The sequence below is a fragment of the Sarcophilus harrisii genome, chromosome 5 (assembly GCF_902635505.1).
Source record: "Sarcophilus harrisii chromosome 5, mSarHar1.11, whole genome shotgun sequence".
NCBI classification, from domain to species: Eukaryota; Metazoa; Chordata; class Mammalia; order Dasyuromorphia; family Dasyuridae; genus Sarcophilus; species Sarcophilus harrisii.
In genome coordinates, this window is record NC_045430.1 from 230,909,089 (window position 1) to 230,929,266 (window position 20,178).

The following is a 20,178-nucleotide window of genomic DNA, read 5'->3' on the forward strand; positions in this document are numbered from 1 at the left end:
TAGTGGGCAACCTTGTTTCACTCAGATCTTATTGGGAATGGTTGAGTTTGTCTCCATTACATATGATGTTACTGATGGTTTAAATAGATGCTGCTGATTATTTTAAGGAAAAGTCCATTTATTCTTATACTCTCAAGTGTTTTTAATAGGAATGGATGTTGGATTTTATCAAATGCTTTTTTCTGCATCTATTGAGATGATCATATGTTTTTTGTTAATTTGGTTATTATGGCCAATTATATTGATAGTTTTCCTAATATTGAACCAGCCCTGCATTCCTGGTATAAATCCTACTTGATCATAGTGTATTATCTTGGAGATGATTTTCTGTAGTCTTTTGCTAATATCTTATTTAAGATTTTAGCATCAATATTCATTAGGAGATTGGTCTATAATTTTCTTTCTCTGTTTTCAGCCTACCTGGTTTAGGTATCAGTACCATGTCTGTGTCATAGAAGGAATTTGGTAGGACTCTTCATTCCTATTTTATCAAATAATTTATATAGCATTGGGGCCAATTGTTCTTTAAATGTTTGGTAAAATTCACATGTAAATCCATCTGGTCCTGGGGATTTTTCTTAGGGAGTTGTTTAATTGCCTGTTCTATTCTTTTCTGAAATGGGACTATTCAAGCAATTTACTTCTTCCTCTTTAGTCTGGAAGTCTGTATTTTGGAGGTAGTCATCCATTTCACTTAGGTTATCAAATTTATTAGCATAAAGTTGAGCAAAATAACTCCTTATTATTTCTAATTTCCTCTTCATTGGTGAAAGTTCTCCCTTTCATTTTAAGACTACTAATTTCATTTTCCTCCCTCCTTTTTCTAATCAGATTTACCAAAGGCTTATCTATTTTATTGGCTTTTCATAGAACCAACTCTTAGTTTTATTAATTAGTTCAATAGTTTTTCTTTCAATATTTTTAATTTCTCCTTTTAATTTTAGAATTTCCAATTTAGTATTTGATTGGGGTTTTAATTTGGTCTTTTTAGTTTTTAGTTGCAAGCCCAATTCATTAATCTTTTCTTTCTCTGTTTCTTCAAGTAAGCCTCTAAGGATATAAAATTCCCTCTTATTACCGCTTTGGCTGCATCCACAAATTTTGTATGATGTCTCATCATTGTCATTATCTTGAGTGAAATTATTAATTGTATCTATAATTTGCTGCTTCACCCAATCATTCTTTAAGATGAGATTGTTTAGTTTCCAATTACTTTTTGGTCTATTTCCCCCTAACTTTTTGTTGAATGTAGTTTTTATTGCATCATGATCTGAAAAGAAAGCATTTACTATTTCTGCTTTCTTGCATTTAATTTTGAGATCTTTATGTCCTAATATATGGTCAATTTTTGAATAGGTTCCATGAACTGCTGAGAAGAAAGTATATTCCCTTCTATCTCCATTCAATTTTCTCCAAAGATCCAACATACCTAATTTTTCTAATATTATATTTACTTCTTTAAATTCTTTCTTATTTGTTTTGTGATTTGATTTGTCTAATTCTGAGAGTGCAAGGTTGAGATCTCCTACTATTACAGTTTTGTTGTCTATTTCTTCTTGCAACTCTCTTAACTTCTCCTTTAGGAAGTTGAGTGCCATACCACTTGGTGCATATATGTTTAATATTGATATTGCTTCGTTGTTTATGCTACCCTTTAGCAGGATGTAGTTTCCTTCCTTATCTCTTTTAATTAGATCAATTTTACTTTTGCTGATCTGAGATAAGGATGGCTACCCCTGCTTTTTTGACTTCACCTGAAGCATAATAGATTTTGCTCCAGCCTTTTACTTTTACTCTATACGCATCCCCCCGCTTTAAATGTGTTTCTTGTAAACAACATATTGTAGGGTTCTGACTTTTGATCCAGTCTGCTATCTGCCTCCTCTTTATGGGGGAGTTCATCCCATTTACATTTACGGTTAGAATTACTAAATCTGTATTTCCTGCCATCCTAATAACCCCAGATTGTGCTTTACTTATTCTTGCCTCCCCCAACCCTCTTCCTTTTAAACTTATGCCTCTTGTATCACGATACTTATCCTCTTATAATCCTCCTCCCCTTTGGAGTCTTTCCCCTTCCTTCCCTTATTACTCTTTTTCTTTTCCTTTTCCTCTCCCCTTTTCAATGAGGAGAGAGAATTTTCTCTAAAACAAATGTCAATTATTTTTCTTTGAGCCAACCGATGAGGTAAGATTCACACAATGTTCTCCCTCTCTAAATTCCCTCAGATATGATAAGTTTCCTTAGCCTCTTTGTGGGATGTGGTTTCCTCTTTTATCCCTCCTTCCACCTTATTCTGCCATCATCCCTTTTCCATTCTACTTCCCTTTTTATGTTATATCAGTACAATCAAATTATACATGTATTCTTTTTGTATATCCACAACAGAAATACAATTCTCAAGAGTTATTTTTACCTTTCTGCATCTCTTGAGTTCTATTCTTGGAGATCAAATTTTTTGTTTAGTTCTGGTTTTTTCTTCAGAAACAAATGGAATTCATTTGTTTCATTAAATGTCCATCTTCTTCCCTGGAAGAAAATGTAGAGCTGTATTTTGAACACAGCTCTTCCAGTTTCCAGGTTCAGCAGTCTATCTGCTAAGCCCAGGGTCCCCCTCAATCCTGTGATTCTATAAGAAATTTATGATCAGAGAATGAAATAGAGGTTGTCGTGTATTGAGAAAGGGGGCTAATGAAATGGACAGTCTGAGGGAGGCACTGCTACCCGTCTGAGGTGCAGAGAGGAAGAGAGCAAGAGTAGCAATTCACATGCAGTCGAGCATTTATCGAGTGCCTACTAGTTGCAACAACAAATCAGTTCCTGCATTCAAATGGTTTATATTCTATGTAAAAAGTGAAAATAAAGTGACATCTGTGAGACATGAAATAGGAAATGGAGATCTAACAGCTGAGGAGGATGCATCTGAGCAGTGCTTTGAAGGAAAAAAAGAATTCTGAGAGTTAGATATAATGAGAGACAGCATTCCAAGCACAAACCTGGGCAAAGAACTAGAGAACAACAGGTTAGGCCAGTTGGCTAAACAAAGAGTGAGTGAGGGGAGCCAATATGACATCATCCATGCAGGATTTATGGGAAAAAAAGGAAAAAATGTGTAGTACAAGAAAGTTATGTTTCCCTCCGGAGTCCCCACGTTAGTGAGATGATGGAATTGCCGGAGCATCTAAGTCAATATATTTCACTGTCTTACATTTGGGTTGGGGGGGGGGAGGGAGAGATAACCATAATATTGTGATGAAAAACCGGGAAAATAATGACAAGAAGTCACTGAAGAACAGAGCTAGAAAAGGAATTTGAGGACATCTAGTCAGCTAAGCCAGCCAGCATTTATTAAATGCTTCCTGTAGGCCAGTCCTGGCAGGCCCCCCAAATCCCTTACTATCCATCCCGGGATTGCTTTGCCTGGGGAAGCATCACTTAGAGAAAGTGGGGAAAAATAAGGCACAGATCGCTAAGAGCTGTGGAAGCATGCAGGCTCTTCCTAGTCCCTGGGATGACTTTGACTCCTTGCTTGTTACTCTCCTGACTGGTAAGCGTTCACCATATCTAGCCAGCCCTGCCCCACCAGTGTTCCAGCCGTCTCTGGCGATGATCTGTGCATTTGTCCATATACCTGGAGCTCAAGAAATCAAAGCAACATTGACTACCCTTGTGACTTCTCAAATCAAAACACTTCATCCTGGATTGTATGTCCCATGTGGGTTATTTCCCCCATCACGTTGTAAGCTTCTTGAGGGCAGGGACTGTATTTGTAATTGCAAGGCTTAGTGAGTAGTTCTCTCTGTCTCTGTCTCTCTGTTTCTGTCCCTCTCTTTCTCTCTGTATGTCCATCTCTCTTTTAGTGTTTCTCTCTCTCTTCCTCCCTAACCCCTCTCTTTCTCACTTTTTCTTTCTCTCCTGTCTTTCCTTTTCTCTTTTTTTCCTTTTTCTCTCCTTCATTTCTTTTCATTGCATTGTATACATGTGTACTTAATAAATGTTGTTTTGTCCTGTATTTATAAATTTGTTAACTCTTCTTTCCATATTGCTCCTCCTAATTCACTGCTTTTCTCCTCCTAAGCCTCTGAGTTATTTACCTGAATCTGAGGATAATACAACAATCTTGAGTTGAAAATATGGATACTTTACCTGTTCACATGTATAATGTGGTCTGGAAAACTATGGTACTATCCAATATACCTGAGACTTCAGAATATTTAAATGAAAAATTATCTATTTAAAATGAAAACCTTAAACTTCTACAGTAAATGCTGTTACTTTGAAATACAGTGTCTTTTTTTGCTGTACAAAAAGAATCAGACTCTGAAATATTGTACAATTAGCTTGTGAAGGAAATCAAAAATGCAGGTGTGCATAAATATAGGGATTGGGAATTCAATGTAATGGTTTTTAGTCATCTCCCAGAGTTCTTTTTCTGGGCATAGCTGGTTCAGTTCATTACTGCTCCATTGGAAATGATTTGGTTGATCTCGTTGCTGAGGATCGCCTGGTCCATCAGAACTGGTCATCATATAGTATTGTTGTTGAAGTATATAATGATCTCCTGGTCCTGCTCATTTCACTCAGCATCAGTTCGTGTAAGTCTCTCCAGGCCTTTCTGAAATCATACTGTTGGTCATTTCTTACAGAAAAGTAATATTCCATAATATTCATATACCACAATTTATTCAGCCATTCTCCAACTGATGGACATCCATTCAGTTTCCAGTTTTTAGCCACTACAAAAAGGGATGCCACAAACATTCGGGCACATACAGGTCCCTTTCCCTTCTTTATAATCTCTTTGGGGTATAATCCCAGTAGTAACACTGCTGGATCAAAGGGTATGCACAGTTTGATAACTTTTTGAGCATAGTTCCAAACTACTCTCCAAAATGGTTGGATTCATTCACAACTCCACCAACAATGCATCAATGTCCCAGTTTTCCCGCATCCCTTCCAACAATTTGGTCATGTATACTTATTGTGTATCTAATTTATAGTTTAATATATTTAACATCTACTGGTCATCCTGACATCTAGGGGAGGGGGTGGGGGGGTAAGAGGTGAAAAATTGGAACAAGAGGTTTGGCAATTGCTAATGCTGTAAAGTTACCCATGCATATATCCTGTAAATAAAAGGCTATTAAATAAAAAAAAAAAAAAGAAAGACAGTGTCTTTATTGAGCTTTCATTTTCTGAAAGTTATAGCAAATTTGTTATTTTTTTTAGCACTTAATATATGTGTGCAACAAATCATTATGAGTACTTGAGCAGTTGATGCAAGGAAATGGGATTTTTTTTTTCTTCCCAAACCCATCGACCTCATATCAACATTGCAAACCTACAGAGAAATAATTAAACTGTTGAAGTTTGCAGGTGTCTTTTTATAGCCTCCAATACTGCCAACTTCTCCGTAAAGAAAATAAGACAAGAAATTCTTTGGTATAATGAGTAGGAAGCTGGAAAAAAACATACAATCAAAAAGACAAATTATACTATGAATATCATTCTATAAATGTTTTATTGTATGATTTCTTAAATGTGTTCCAGTATAGAAAGTACTATGCTCAACACTGCTGATTTGGGAAAACTTGTACTTGAAGGTATTAAGTCATTTAGAATAAAGAGCAAGGATAGCTCGTTGATGCAGTAGGTAGAGTACCAGCCCTTAAGTCATAAGGACCTGAGTTCAAATCTTGCCTCAGATACTTAATACTTTCTAGCTGTGTGACTCTGGATAAGTCTTTTAACCCCAATTGCCTCAGGGAAAAAAAAAAGAAAGGAAAAAGAAAAGAAAAAAGAGCACAGAGGTAAAGGACCACATTTTCACTTAATTTTGTCTGATATGTCTGATTCTCAATTTTTTTTTAACAGCAATTCTTTGCAGTAGATGAAGATCTTTCAAAAATGCCTACAGTGAGTATGCACGTTTTCAAACAGAGGATTTTGGAGAAAAATGATTTAATAAGAGAATTACAAGAACAATTAGTGGCCTGCAAAGAAAATGAATGGCGCAGATGGGTAAGTTCCAAGGGAAAGGATGGACTAAAGTGAAAATATCTTGAGCAAATATCCAAAAGGTTCAATTTCAGAGAGAGGAATGTGGTCAGAATTAATACTCTTTTTGAGAGAGCGAGCGCCTTAGTATGTAAAAGGAATACAGTTAGCACTTTTTTTTTCTTCTAAGCTTGGATATACTTTGTAAAAGATTCAATTTAGAAATAACAGTAGCAATTTCATAACGGTCTTAAGAACAGTAGAAATTTTAAGGTTTGCAAATAGCTTCCTTATGGTCTTTTTTTTGAGATTCTCAGCAATCTTGGGAGGCAGGAACTAAAGGAATTATTGCTCCATTTTACAGTTGCAAAAACTGAACAATTTTCTATTTATAATGAAAACTAAATGCCCTAATTTTTCCCCCCATTGGCGAAAACTATCAAAGTAATAAAAATGAAGGTAAAACACAATTTTTTTGTGGTAGTAGGGGAACCAATCCTATTGCATTGTTTTTCATTTTAATCTTAACCTAAACCAAGAGTCTGAAACTCCCTATTTTATTTTTGAGATTCTGAAAGATGCAATGCATGTGAGCTCCTTGGAGCTCAAGTGTCTAGTGCCAGGTGTCCTCAAACTACTGCCCGCAGGCCAGATTCGGCAACTGAGGACGTTTATCCCCCTCACCCAGGGCTATGAATTTTCTTTATTTAAAGGCCCACAAAACAAAGTTTTTGTTTTTACTATAGTCTGGCCCTCCAACTGTTTGAGGGACAGTGAACTGGCCCCTATTTAAAAAGTTTGAGGACCCCTGGTTACAGACCATAGTAAGTCATTACGAAATGCTTTTTGACTGATTAGCTGATTTCCTGCCAAGAGCCTTAAGAATGATTCTAAATGTTGAAATTTATCTATGCATGTTTTGAAATAAAAAGCTTTAATTAAAAAAAAATTCTAAAGCAAGAATTGTGTGTTTTAAATTTACTTGCTTAATATTTTCCCCCAGTTTCTTCAAAAAAGTGTTTTACATTTGTTTTTAAGATTTTTGACTTCTAGGTCTTCTCCCTTATCCCCACACATAATTAAGAAACTACATGCAAAGTTATGCAAAATATTCTCATAAAAGTGAAGTTGTGAAAGAAAACATAAATCTTTCACCCTAATGAAAATAAAAACCCTCAAGAAAAATTAAGTCAAAAGAGAGAGAGAGAGAAAGAGACAGAGAGACAGAGAGACAGACAGACAGAGAGAGACAGAGACAGAGACAGAGACAGAGAGACAGAGAGAGAGAGAGAGAGATCATTTGGAATTGCCTTACTGCTCAAACCATGGGTTGATATCCAAGGAAAGAGAAAAGGAAATGGCCAGGAGATTTGACATCAATTTTTCTGTTTGGGAAAAGAAAGAAACTTAAAAGTCCAGACACCCTGAGAGAGTCATCCCCAACTTCTGCTAACAAAGAAGGCTTGAGGTTAAGAACATGCATAAAGTCTCTCCTGGATTTCCTAGGGAGTCCCAAGTGCTAGTTCAGATTTGTCTTATAACCTGGCCCTTTTATACCAATGCAAAGCCAGTTATACTCAAGAGGCTGAGGATCGTTTTATTACTAGGACAAGGGCTGAGCCCCTGACTTTCATATTTTAGAAGTTTTGTGGGCTGTGAGTTGGGTTTTCCATCTGAGGCCTGAGACTCAGAGGCTCCATGTAATCCCAAAGGCCCATACCTGTGCCTGATGGCAAATGAAACAAAAATGAAAGCATCCTGGTTCCTAACCCCAAAGAACTCATAATCAAATAAATGTATGTAAGCTACATACACAAATAAGGAGAAAGCAAAGTAAAACGTGGTAGGTAGTAGGAAGGCAAAAGAGATGATTTTTAAAAGGTGTGAGTTGGCAAGAACCCCATTCCCCCTTCCCTTTCTCATCCTCTTCTTGTGTTTCTACCTTAAGGCCAAGTACTATTTTATTTTTCTTTGTCCTCTGCCTCACCCTCACCAACAGGCTCCAGGTCCCTAGTTTCTGGCATAAGTGCTTTATATATAGTCAATTCTCCACATTTATTTATTTTTCCCAATAATATTTTCCCCAAATTCATGTAAAAGTCATTTTAAACATTCATTTTTGTAAGATTCTGTGTTCCAAATATTTTCTCCCTCCCTCGCTTAGCTCCCTTTCCCCCAGAACAGCAGCAAGCAATCTGATATGTTATACATTGACCTGTATTTATTGAACTTCATTACAAAAATCAAATCAATCGACTAGCCTTTATTAAACACACACCATGTGCTAGATACTAGACAAAACTGAAAAATGGCCCCAGGTCTTGAAGGTGCTTATATTCCACTGTAATAGAAAGGTCTCTCATCACTAGTTCACTTTTCCTAACCATGTTTTAGATTTTCTCTATTATACTGAGATCATCAGGAATTCAGTGGCAAACTACTTTGGGTGTATGTTATAGAGAAAAGCCTCCTGCTTGGGAATGACTGTATTTGATGCCCTTCCAAGATTGAGATGGTAGCAGGTCAGGGATATAGGGGATTTCTCTCATTTCATTTCATGATGATGTGATATATAGTAGAAAAGAAATAGGAACTTCCCTCCAGCCCCTATATCCTTTTTTTTTTTTTAAATACATGTGTACAACAGAAAGCAATAAGGCAAAAAACTTTATATCCTTTGGGAACAATCTAAGAAAGTCCAGGCCCTTGTAGTGAAGTACATTTTAGTAAATTGTGGTCTTCCTTTAAATGAGGGCTTCGCCTTATACAATTGCCTCCCCTAGTGGTAAAAAAAAAATGTGAGGTGCTTTGTGTCTGAAAAAAATAGAATGGGGGAGAATTGCTTCATAGAAGTCACTGTAAAACCAAGAATAGCCTATGATCTTTTACTGACATTGGTAATAAAAGCACACTAAAAAAAAAAAACCCAACACAATTTCAATCAAATTCATTATTTTTCCCATATACTTTTTTGGGGGGATTTATTTTTAGGAAAAATATTTCAACAGCTGTTTGGGGAAATTAGAATAGAATAATTCTTTTAAAAGGCATATTAGGATGAAACAAGTGGAACAAATAAAATAAAAACAAGAGGAAAATTACTTCCCTCATTAATTAGTACATGTTCCATGTCTTTGTGTTGCTTTGGAAAGATCCTTGTGGTTTTTTGTTGTTTCATTGGGAAGAGAGGAAGAAATGCAGTGATGTGAATGGGGAGGGGGCAGGTAGGTGGCAAAGTGGATAGAACAACCTCAGAAAGACCTGAGTTCGAATTAAATCTTAGACATTTACTAGCTGTATGTGCCTGGGTAAGCCACTTAACCCCGATTGCCTCAAAAATAAATAAATAAATGATGGGAGGCAGGGAGCACATGGGTCCAGGGAGTTGTCAGTAGTCAAGAATCTATTGTTCCTGTGCAGGAAGCATTTATATGCTCTTTTCTTCCCTGTTATGATGGCTTGGAGTTAGAGGGCTTTAAATCCTTGTTTTGCTATTTACTACCTGTGTTATTTGAACAGATAACCTCTGTGGCCCTCAGTTTCCCCAAATGGAAAATGAAGGGGTTAGATTTAAGTGCCCCCTGAGACGATGTGGACATGGATAGAAAAGAGAAAAGTTGTACAATGGAATAAACTTTCCTCTTGGGACCTCTTACTGCCCAGCCCTGGTCTTCTCCCTCCTCCCAAAGGCTGTCTGGCTCCTTCCCCCTAGGGAATCACCTGCTTTTCGCGAGGCTGTCAGGAGATGGGGGGCCGGCCTCGGGCGCCCCCTCCCCATCTACAGCACTCTGAGAAGCCCGAATGCTGGGCCTGGTAGTGGAAGGGATGAGACAGATTGGCTCTTCCACACTCCGAGGAGGCTGCGGGAAGATGCTCCTGCACCGGCCCGCGCGGCACACTGGGCTTTCTAAAATTATTTCTGCCTCCGGGGATGATCTGGGGCCTCCGGGGCTGGGATCAGGGAACGCAGCCTGCGTGATGAGGGTTCATCTGAGAAATGGCCTATGGGCCAACGAGGCCGCACGTTCCAGTCATGGTTGTGGGGTCACAGACATTACCAAAGTTGTGGCAAGTGCCCCAGAGACTCAGCTTCCTGGGCTAAAAAGCAAGCCTTCATTTCAGTCATGTAAACGCATATTTTTAATCCAGATTGGTCATAGATCTGCACAGAAACACTGGCGGCGCAAGGGGGCTTTGACCGACTGCCCGCATTTCGTTAGCTGCCGTTTATGATTGCCTTCCTCCTGACTTCGCTTTGCTTGCACTACTTAATTTAAAAGTCTCTTGGTTTAAGCAAGCCAAAAACCACTGCTGTGGGCAGATGGTAGAAAAAACACTCCCACAAAACCTGTCATTCAAAGTGTAACAGATGACTGTAGCTGCAGAGAACTATTCCTTTGTTCATTTTGCTAATGAGTGTCCTCATTGCTGCAGGACACTGAATAGTTAATTACTTGCAGTTCCTCTTCCGAACAGGTGGTGGAGCCAGAGCTAAAGATTATCTGAGCAAAGCATGAGTTAGAAATTCATGAATGAGGGAATTAACCAGTTCTATTTTCCCAAATTATAAAGACAAAAAAAAAAATAATAATGAGGTGAGGGTAGTATTTAGGTCTTAAATAATCAAGTTACATTTTACACATCACTTCCCCTGATTAATTCAAATTAGATTGTTTAGTTTATGATAATAGACTCTCAAGTAATCATCAGCTGTTGATGTTTAAATTCTGCCACTGGTAAGGAACTAATTCTTAAGCCTATTAAGGTCTGGACTGGTTACTCTAAAAGCCCTTTGAGTCTTTAATATCTTCCGAGATGATTTAGAGTTAAATCATGTCAGAAAAGAAATGAATGACTCCAAATATGAGAGGTCTTTCTTTATTAAGAAAACAACTTTGTTGATATCTATGAGATTTAGGCAGACTTTTTCTCGTTAACAATAATTATTTCAACCTTATTCATTAAAAGGGACCCAAAATTTCTTTTAAAAAATTTCTCATCAAACAAAAATAGAAGTATCATCAAAGATAATAGCCAAACTAATCTATTAATTCAGTTGCCCCTTTAAAACTCTAAAATAAAATTTAAACATGCATATTTGGGAGTGAATCATAATTTTATATAATGCCTGTTAGCTACTTTTTTTCCCCTTGAAATGACAGGGAATCCTGCAGGTAAACAGGTCATTTACCTTCATACAGCTTTTAAATTAATCAAAGCATCAGAATTCTATTAAATAGAACACTATTGGGGGTTTAGAGTGAGTTTCATTACCTTTCTTAGGAGTCATTCAGCATTTTTAATTATAAGATTTTTCATTTTTCAGTTTGATTGACGAGGGCTTTCAAAGCTCTGGTTTATTTGTAGTATTCTAGCTAGGCATCTTTTAAGAATCATTCTTATTCTTCAACTTAGTCACCTGTTTTGTTGTTGTTTTTTGGGTTTGGGGGCTTTTTTTAATAGCTAGGCACTTTTCTTTTGGAGTGATACATAGAAATGTCATGTTCCCCCCTCTGAATTATTTAATATCTTTATAGACACAAGACTTAGATTTATTATAGCTTGATATAAACTTTGACTCTAGCTTCTAAAAATCTGTTACATCTTCATTTTAAAGAAGAATGTGGCAGTCACATGAAGGGCGCCATCAGAGAGGATATTCAGATGTTTTCAATAGCTTTGAAACAGACAAGAAAAAAAAAGACTTAGCTGCCCAATAAGCTTCAGTTGCGTAAGAAAAAGCCTCTCCCATAATGGACATGGCAAGATTTAAACAAAAGACACACATAATAAAAATGTAAATGAGTTTGCTTTACTAAAACTATAACTTTAAAGTCTTTTGTTGCACGTTATCCTGAAACCTTCTTACAAGGTAATCACTGTTTGCATAGAGATTTAAACCAAAGTCTTCAATAGCATTAACCGCCTGCACAGTCCAAGTGTGACAGGCATGCAAAGCCACGTTAATGTTCAGAATATGAATTGCCTCTGGGTGGCTCCTGCACCAAGGAGAAAACCCAGTGTGTGGCTATCGGCGTCCCTGATGGACTCCATGCGGCTCCCAGCCTGGAAACGTCACCAGTTTGACATGTGATGTGCTCTTTCTGACACTGGCAGCAGTGACACTGAGCGATCGCACAAAGGCAACAAGCCCCCCTCCTTAGCCATGCACTTTGCAACCCCCTGGTGCTGCCCATCCACAGTCTCCCCAGCTTGCCTAGTTACGGACAGCACACAGAGGGAAGTGTGGGTGGAGAGGCCCCAGCTGCCTCCCCGGACACAGCCTCCATAAGAAATTGACCTGAATGATGAGGGCGCACAAACAGTATGATATGCATTATCCCTGTCAATAAAATGTCCCCATGTGTTATGGTCTTTGTACATAATGTACTGCGGCCTTTCTTCCAGCAAGCTCTTTCATTTTTCTCTATTCATAGGATAAATAAATGTGTAATAGAATTCAGAAAATGATATGATAGAGCTGCTGTATATTTGTGGCTCTTGCGTGTCACATATTTAAATCCTGGCTTAGAAATATGAAATTTCCGGTCTTTTAGGAATCTATACTGGACGAAAGCACCGAGAGAATGGCATATTTAGGAAAGGAGATAAACGACCTCAGAAAAGAAAATGAGAAACTGACAAAGATCATTTCGGGACTTGAAGAGGACGCTCAACTCTGTGAAAAGGCAAATACACTCTTAGGTAACATTTTGAAGCAGGCTGTGAATCAGTTGATGAGTACAAATCACTACAAGTCCCACTAAGATTTCAATTGCAGGCTACCATGTATGATGAATCTTGCAGATTTCTCCAGCCCTTTTGCTTGGTCTGTTTGGAATTTGGATCCTTACTATGGATGATCCATGATCTATTTCAGGGGGAAAGATTATTATTATTATTATTATTATTATTATTTTAAAGCATTCTTTTCTGAGAGCCAGGGCATTTGCTGCTCATTTCTGAATTCTACCGTTTTAAAACATGGTGATAATCATAATAGAGTTGTTTAAATCTTACCTCGACTAATGTTTAAGAAAATTAATCTAAAGTTTTCTACGCTTAGAGAAACTATAGACCATTTAAGATCTTTCAGCCAATTGTTATTCAAAAGTTATATTTTGTAAATATAATGCAAAGGTTACATTATGGACATGAAAAAGTTTAGATAATTGTGCATACATATTTGTATATGCCTTGTGCAGAAACCAAAAGTATTTTAGAAAACATGCTTCTCTGCTTCATTTTCTGGAGTTCATTTTAAAGCATAAATGGGAATTTATGTAACAAACGGTATCAACAACTTTTACAACTAAATTACTTAACATGGGTCCATTTATAAGTATATTTTAATTATGTGTGGATATGAATGTTAACTCCCCAGTTCTGGCATTAGACTGATTGTGAAAAGCTGAACTGTATGGAAGTAAAATCAGGCCATCTAACAGTTACCAAGTGAGCAGAGCTCAAATACGCCATCACCCAAAATGTCGGGATTGCACATTTTCACTTCTCATTTGCTCTAAGGCTTAGCAGGTGTAATCAAGAAGGACCTGCTAACACACTTCGTATTGGCTGTGACTAAGAGCAGAGATGTCTGTGGGTAGTCCTGAGAGGTGGTGGGCTCCTTGCCACACTTGGCTCTTTAACTTCCTTCTTCATCTCCATCTGACCAGCAGACTGAACAGCGAGAAAGAAGCTGGGAAGGTCAAGGGCGGTTGTGAAGGTCACAGTCCTGCTAGGACTTTGGTCCACTGTGCATTCCATTGGCTTACAGACTGACCTAGCGCACACAGTTGGAATGCATGGACAGAAGCTTGTAATTTCATGGTCTGCCTTTCTCTTCTTTTGTTTTCAGAAAGTGAACTTGCGACTCTGAAACAAAAAATGGAGAGGGATCAGAAAATTATTCAAAAGGTACTGTAACTTTTTGACATTGATGAATGACCCTTTTTAATTGAAATATCTACATGCTTGGGGGACCAGTAGAATTTCCAAATAGTTATGCAAAGCAAAAGAAAATGGAAATAATACATGATCATTTGTCCTATTGCTTATTGTTGGGTGACTAATGATAAGAAGGGATTTTCCTCTAAATTGCCTTTCTTTTGTGAAAAGTGGTTAGTTGTTGGAAACCTTTTCTTATTTTGTAATTTTGATATTATACAGGTCATAAGGAAGATTCATTGAAGTTTTATGGGTGTATTTGAGTTATGGGAAGAAAAATTATAGAAATTTGTATTTTTTATCTTTTGTACTCATCATGATGTTGGTATATATTTGTTTTTACTTACTTTAATGCTTTAAAGGATTGATAATTTCTTCATAGTGGGTGTCCTTTAAATTGATACAGATTGTTGTCCCTCTATGATGAGATTCCAATCTTTGTCTTTTCAGCAATCTTCCATAGAGGACTGACCCTTTTACTGAAGTCCCCCTCCTCAATTTTATTTTTTATATCTCAATATCATCTATGTGCTATTGAGGCTATCTTCTCACTATATAACTGGCCCACCTCCTTTTCCAGTTATACATGTCTTCAAGTGTAGTTTTTGCCTCACTTTTTTGCCTAACATGCCATAGCTTACTTGCTCCTTTTGTATGTGTTCCCCTTTCCCTTTGGACTAACGATTATTTCATTTTTTCTGATAGCATAGTGTCCTACAGTTTGCCATATAGCATCCCTTGGGGAATATTCTTCTTAAAGAATACCACACAGCATGCCAAATGTAAAACAAACAGGTCTCTTCTTCCTACCTACTGATAAACCTAGCTCATCATTCATTTATTCCCCCTTCCCAAGATGAACATGGGACTGACCGACTCAATGAACACTCATCTATAAATGGGCCAGACTCATAGTACAGAATATAAAAATTGATATTTTCATTCCTATTCTAAGGAAAAATTAATATTCATGATAGTAGGCAACTCTTCTGATATCAAGATACGATGAGACATCCTGGTTTATCCATGCCATAATAATAATAATAATTAATGGTAGGTTAAGGTTTGTTTCAGATAGTTTTAATTTGCAAAACAATATCTTATTTTGAAGGTAAATACCATTACAAAAGTATTTTCAAAAGAATGGTCATCTTGTTAGATCAATTTCAGGCCTTTGCCTAAAGGGTTCTTAGCTTCTCCACTAAGCTTTGTTTCTCCACTGGGTTATTCTTTCAAGAAACCAGTACTATCTCTATATTATGATGAGACAAATGAGTGGTGCTTAAGAGGTGGCCCAGATTGATGTCCATCCATTATTGAGCACTGTTTGGGCCCAGTTATTCAACCTGTTCCAAAATCAGATAGGAATATTCTTGGCTAGCCCAAATCTCTCCAATTCATAAGTCACAAAGAACAAATCTAATTTTTTCCTCTGAACAAAAGCCCTTCAAATTCTTAAAGACAATTATTATATTCCCTCTGTCTTCTCTTCTCCAGGATAAATATTCCCAGTTTCTTCAATCTCAAGCACAGGTCATCCCCACCAATTCCAAAATGAACTCCCTCTTTACTTCTGCCTCTTTGAATCCATATCTTCCTAGAAATTTCAGCTCAGGGATATTTCCTTTTATGTGTGTTTTCCTCCAGTTCCTTAGCTGCTAGTTAACCTGTCCCCTGGTTACCTTGAATTTATTTTATATGTATTTTGCATATGCTTGCATAGCAGGGAATTGATTTTCATGGAGCAGATTAGGAGAACCAATTGGGCAAGGGGCCCCTGATCATCTACCTCCTCCCTTGCCTAATCTTCTCTGTTTACATACTCTTTACTCTGATAAAATGTGAGTTCTTTGACTTGAAACCAAATTTTGACTTTTCACATTTCCCATCTCATAATTCATAGCTTTGCCCATTGGAGCCCAGCAGAAAAAGACTGAATCTTTTCCCACAGAACAGTTCTTCAAATATTGAGCCAGTGATCATGTCCCAGTTAAACCTCGAAAATTATTTCAACCAAGCTGCATATGGTGTGAACTCAGTTATCCTTCTTTTGATACTCAGCTGATTAATATTCTTCTTAAAATATGGTCACCAAAACTGAACATAATACTCCAGAAGTGAATTCAGACTAGAGAATTTCAATTATCCTCCTTACAACCCCAAATTTTTCATCTCTTTCTTAGTTACCATGTCTCACTGCTGACCCATCAAATTTGCAGTCTACTTAAACCTGAAGATCTCTTTAAAAAAGATTGCTAATTATATTGATATATTTTTTAAACTCTGTAATAATTTACAAGGAACCCTCCTTTCCTCATAGCACCCCTTCATTTGACAAAAGGGAACAAAAACAGTTAAATACAACCAGCTGTTATCGTGGCAGTGGCTGACAAAATATATATCATTCTGTCACCATAGTTCCCCACCTGTATATCAAGTGGAAGAGAGTTCTTTTAATCATTTATTCACAGATAGGCTGAGTCCAAGAGCCCTTCAGTATTATTTTCATTAAGATTATTGTAGTCATTGTGCTTATTTTTCTCCTTGTCCTGCTGTTTTCTCTTCGCATCATTTCATTCAAATTGTCTCATATTTCTTTGAATTCATATTTGCTGTTTCTTCATATTCCATAATATTTTATTATATCCATATTCCACAATATGTTCAACTGACTCTTTTTCCAGCTTTTTACTATCACAAAGGTGCTGCTATGAATATTATAGAATCATAATATATACATGCTCTAATTTATTCATCCATTTCTTAATTGATGGGCCTCTCCTTAATTTCCAGTTTTTTGTCACCATAAAAAGAACAACTATGAATATTTTTGTACATTTGAGTTTTTTTCCTCTTCACTTGAGCTCTTTGGAATATGAGATGAGTATTGGAAATACTAAACCAAAGGGTTTAAACAATTTAGTGACTTTCTGAGGACAGTTCAAAGTTGCTTTCCAAAATAGCTGGACCAATTTACAACTCTACCAACACTGCATTAACGTATCTGTTTTTTTGTAATCCCTCCAATATTTGTCATTCCTCTGGTTTGTCAGCTTTGCTAATTGATGGGTGCTAAATGAAATCCTGGAGTTGATAGAATTAGTATTTCTCTAATCAGTGATTTAGAGCATTTTTTTCCTATGTCATTTCTGAATTCTACCACTTTAAAATGTGGTGATATTATGATAAGAGCTGTTTAAATCTTACCTCTTGACGAATGTTAAGAAACTTACACTTCTTCTTTTGGTCACTGCTTATAATCTTTAACCACTTATCCCCAGATCTTTGTCAAATTAATGGTCACTTGGCAGCCAAATTCTCTGGAGATGAGGTGCTAGATTTTCAAGAATAACTGTAAATAAATTGGCTTTTCTTAAAATATTGTGAAGATATATGATAACAGTATTCTGTAATAACAGCTAGCAAATTATCACATTTCGATCTACCAGTGACTCTGAGGTAAATAGCTGCATCTAAATATCACAGTAGACAGAATGCTGGGCTTGAAATCAGGAAGATCTAAATTATACAATGCTGGGCAAGTCACTTAATCTCTGTTTGCCTCACTTTGTGAAGCATCTGTAAAATGGGAACAAGAGGAGCACCTACTCCCAGCATTATTATGAAATAATGATTGTATCTGGCACATAGTAAGTGCTATGTAAAGTTGTTATTATTATTATTACTTATATAGTATGTCACTTTTCTTGAATTCAAAGTGATTTGAAAAGTTTTTTTTCATTTATGTTATGTAGAGTAAAATTAATTTCACTGATATCCATTAAACAGAATTTTACACAAATTCTTTAATCAGAATCCAATATATTTTTTCATTTCAGTTAACCTTAATGAAACAACATTTAAGTGAAATTCTTGAAGAAGAGAAAAAAGCAATTCTAGACATGGTAAGAATCTTTATTTTTATTTCCTTTATTCTCCACCCTCCAAATATAGCCTATTACATTGTATATCATCATTTTCATGTTTTGAATTTTCTTTGCATATTTGTTGATCAAGAAATATTCATTTTTGCTATTCTTTATTAAACTTTACTATCTACAATTTGGAGATATTTTTAAAGTATAATTTTAAAGAAACCAATCTGTGCCATTTTAATATTTTACCCTTATATAAGAATCTTACTTAGGATCTTGTATTACATATTTTAAAAATGGCACACATATGGTTTTTTGGTGCATGTTTTTGTTAAAGATATTCAAGAAACATTATGCATGAGACCACACTACTATAAGGAGGTTTGCTAGTCTTAGTTACTAGTTTCCAGAAATGACAGCCACAGAAGGGCCCTCACTAGATATTTTGGCATCCTGTGGTAGTCTCATAAGAACACTGCCCTTTTTATTCTCTTTTTATAGAGCTTTCCAGACGGCTGGTCCTTTATTTTATCAGTTGACTTTTTTTTTGTTCCCCCCCACCCCACAGCTGATGGTGTATTTTGGCTTTCAACTGATCAGCACTAATATGTCTTTGTTATAGTCAACTGACTGTGTTTATTATAATAAAAAATAAAACACAGCTTGACTTGCGTCCTAAATGTGCCGGAAAAGAATATGATACTGTTGGGAAAAGAAAAGGTTGTTCATAGAAAATCAACCCCACTTCAGATATTGAAACGTTTGCTTTTTTCTAGGTTGTCACACTTTGTGCCAAGTCATGACTGCTTCCCTTATTTTGTTTGTTTTGTGGCTCTTAGCTCCATGTGCTTTTGGGTTCCTTGTCATAGAAATTAATGAAAAACAATGCTCCAGGACCACAATGAGGGCCTTCTATGGGACTGACTTGGAAATGCAGAAAACAAAAACAATTTCAGTTTTCTTTTCAACCCAAACCTTTCTTTTATAATACATATGTGTATATATGTGCATATATATATATATATATATATATATATATATAGTATCCTTAGAACTTGAGATAACTATGTCTCTCTTTATATTGGTACATCTGAGAGAAGAGGATTTGGTTTCATTTATATATCTTTATCCTTCTACTATTTATCTATTCATCTGTCTCTAGTTCTTTCTGCATGCACACACACACATATTAAGCTTTTAAGGAGTTTTGCTTTTGCTGACATAGAGAAAGGGGGAATATGCCCATATCAAAATAATAAAACAATGGAGTCCTTGCAAAGTGCAAGATATATTAAAAATCTGTAGAGAAAGAATCTTGGTCTCTATGGAAATCTAAATTGTGTTGGTATGAGAGAACATAGTAGTAAGGCACAAATACTGAATTTTTCACTTTGGACAGAAATTGTCTATTATGGTTACATTCTGCAAAAAGTATTTTTTCTATTACAAATAAGTAGCTATGATTCCAAGAAGTCATTCCTAGAGTGAGTCATCAGAAAGCCCCTAGGAAGTGGGCAGATCTAGTGATCTGAACCAAGACAATGGTCATCAATCACGGGCTCAGGAGAGATCAAGACTCCACAAGTAAGATGTGACATGTGGGTTCCTCCAATAGCAACAACGTGTGGGTGGATGCAGAGGCAGAACTACTGCATGGTGAAGGGGCATATGCCCACATGGCACCTGTGTGTGTACGTGCACATGTGCTGGGTGGGCTTTCTCCCTGGGAGAACTGGAGCTCGGTAACTTGCTGCAGATCTTTGAAAAGAACACAGGCAAACAGCTACTGCCTGCCATCCCCAGGATCCTTTCACTACAATCCATAGACCCTTTTCAGACTCACCTTTCCCCCATTCTTCACATGGGCTAAAGTGATCTTTCTAGTGTACCTGTATCTCCAGGGGCATTATTCTCTGTGCCTTCCCTTACCCCCAGTCTCAATTAAATTTCCCCAAGTTCAGTTTTGATATGGTCATAACTTTGGATGGAAGTCCAACTAAAGTTAGCATGTCTGGAAAAAAAAGAAATGAAATTATATTTCTGGCTGTTTTAAGGAAATAACATGGTGCAAGACGACTCCACTGATGAAAAAACCTTCCACCATAAGAAACTAGTCAGATCCTAGTATAAAAGTTGTACCAGCTGAAACCAACTTCTACAAATGGCTAATGAATATGATGTGGGGGAACCGCACAGGTGAGGGGAGAGAGTTCCAAAGGCCCGGGGCCAGTTAGATGTCCATGAGGTACAAAGGAAACCGCTCTAAGGTGGAAATTCTAGTTGCCTCTGCCACAGCACATCTTCACTTTTACTCCAGCTTGACCTGATCTTGGACTTGATTTGAGATCTCCAACTCTT

General features: G+C 36.8%; 1 protein-coding gene across 2 annotated transcripts in view; it reads left to right on the forward strand.

Moving 5' to 3' along the window:
• C5H10orf67 (chromosome 5 C10orf67 homolog) overlaps nt 1–20,178 on the forward strand; it is a 113,516-nt gene that overhangs the window by 24,125 nt on the left and 69,213 nt on the right. For both annotated transcript variants that reach the window (XM_031939866.1, XM_031939865.1), the window contains exons 5-8: nt 5,876–6,022; nt 12,556–12,703; nt 13,857–13,915; nt 17,785–17,850. In XM_031939866.1, the coding sequence (XP_031795726.1) occupies nt 5,876–6,022; nt 12,556–12,703; nt 13,857–13,915; nt 17,785–17,850 (420 nt within the window). The remainder of the gene's footprint in view (nt 1–5,875; nt 6,023–12,555; nt 12,704–13,856; nt 13,916–17,784; nt 17,851–20,178) is intronic.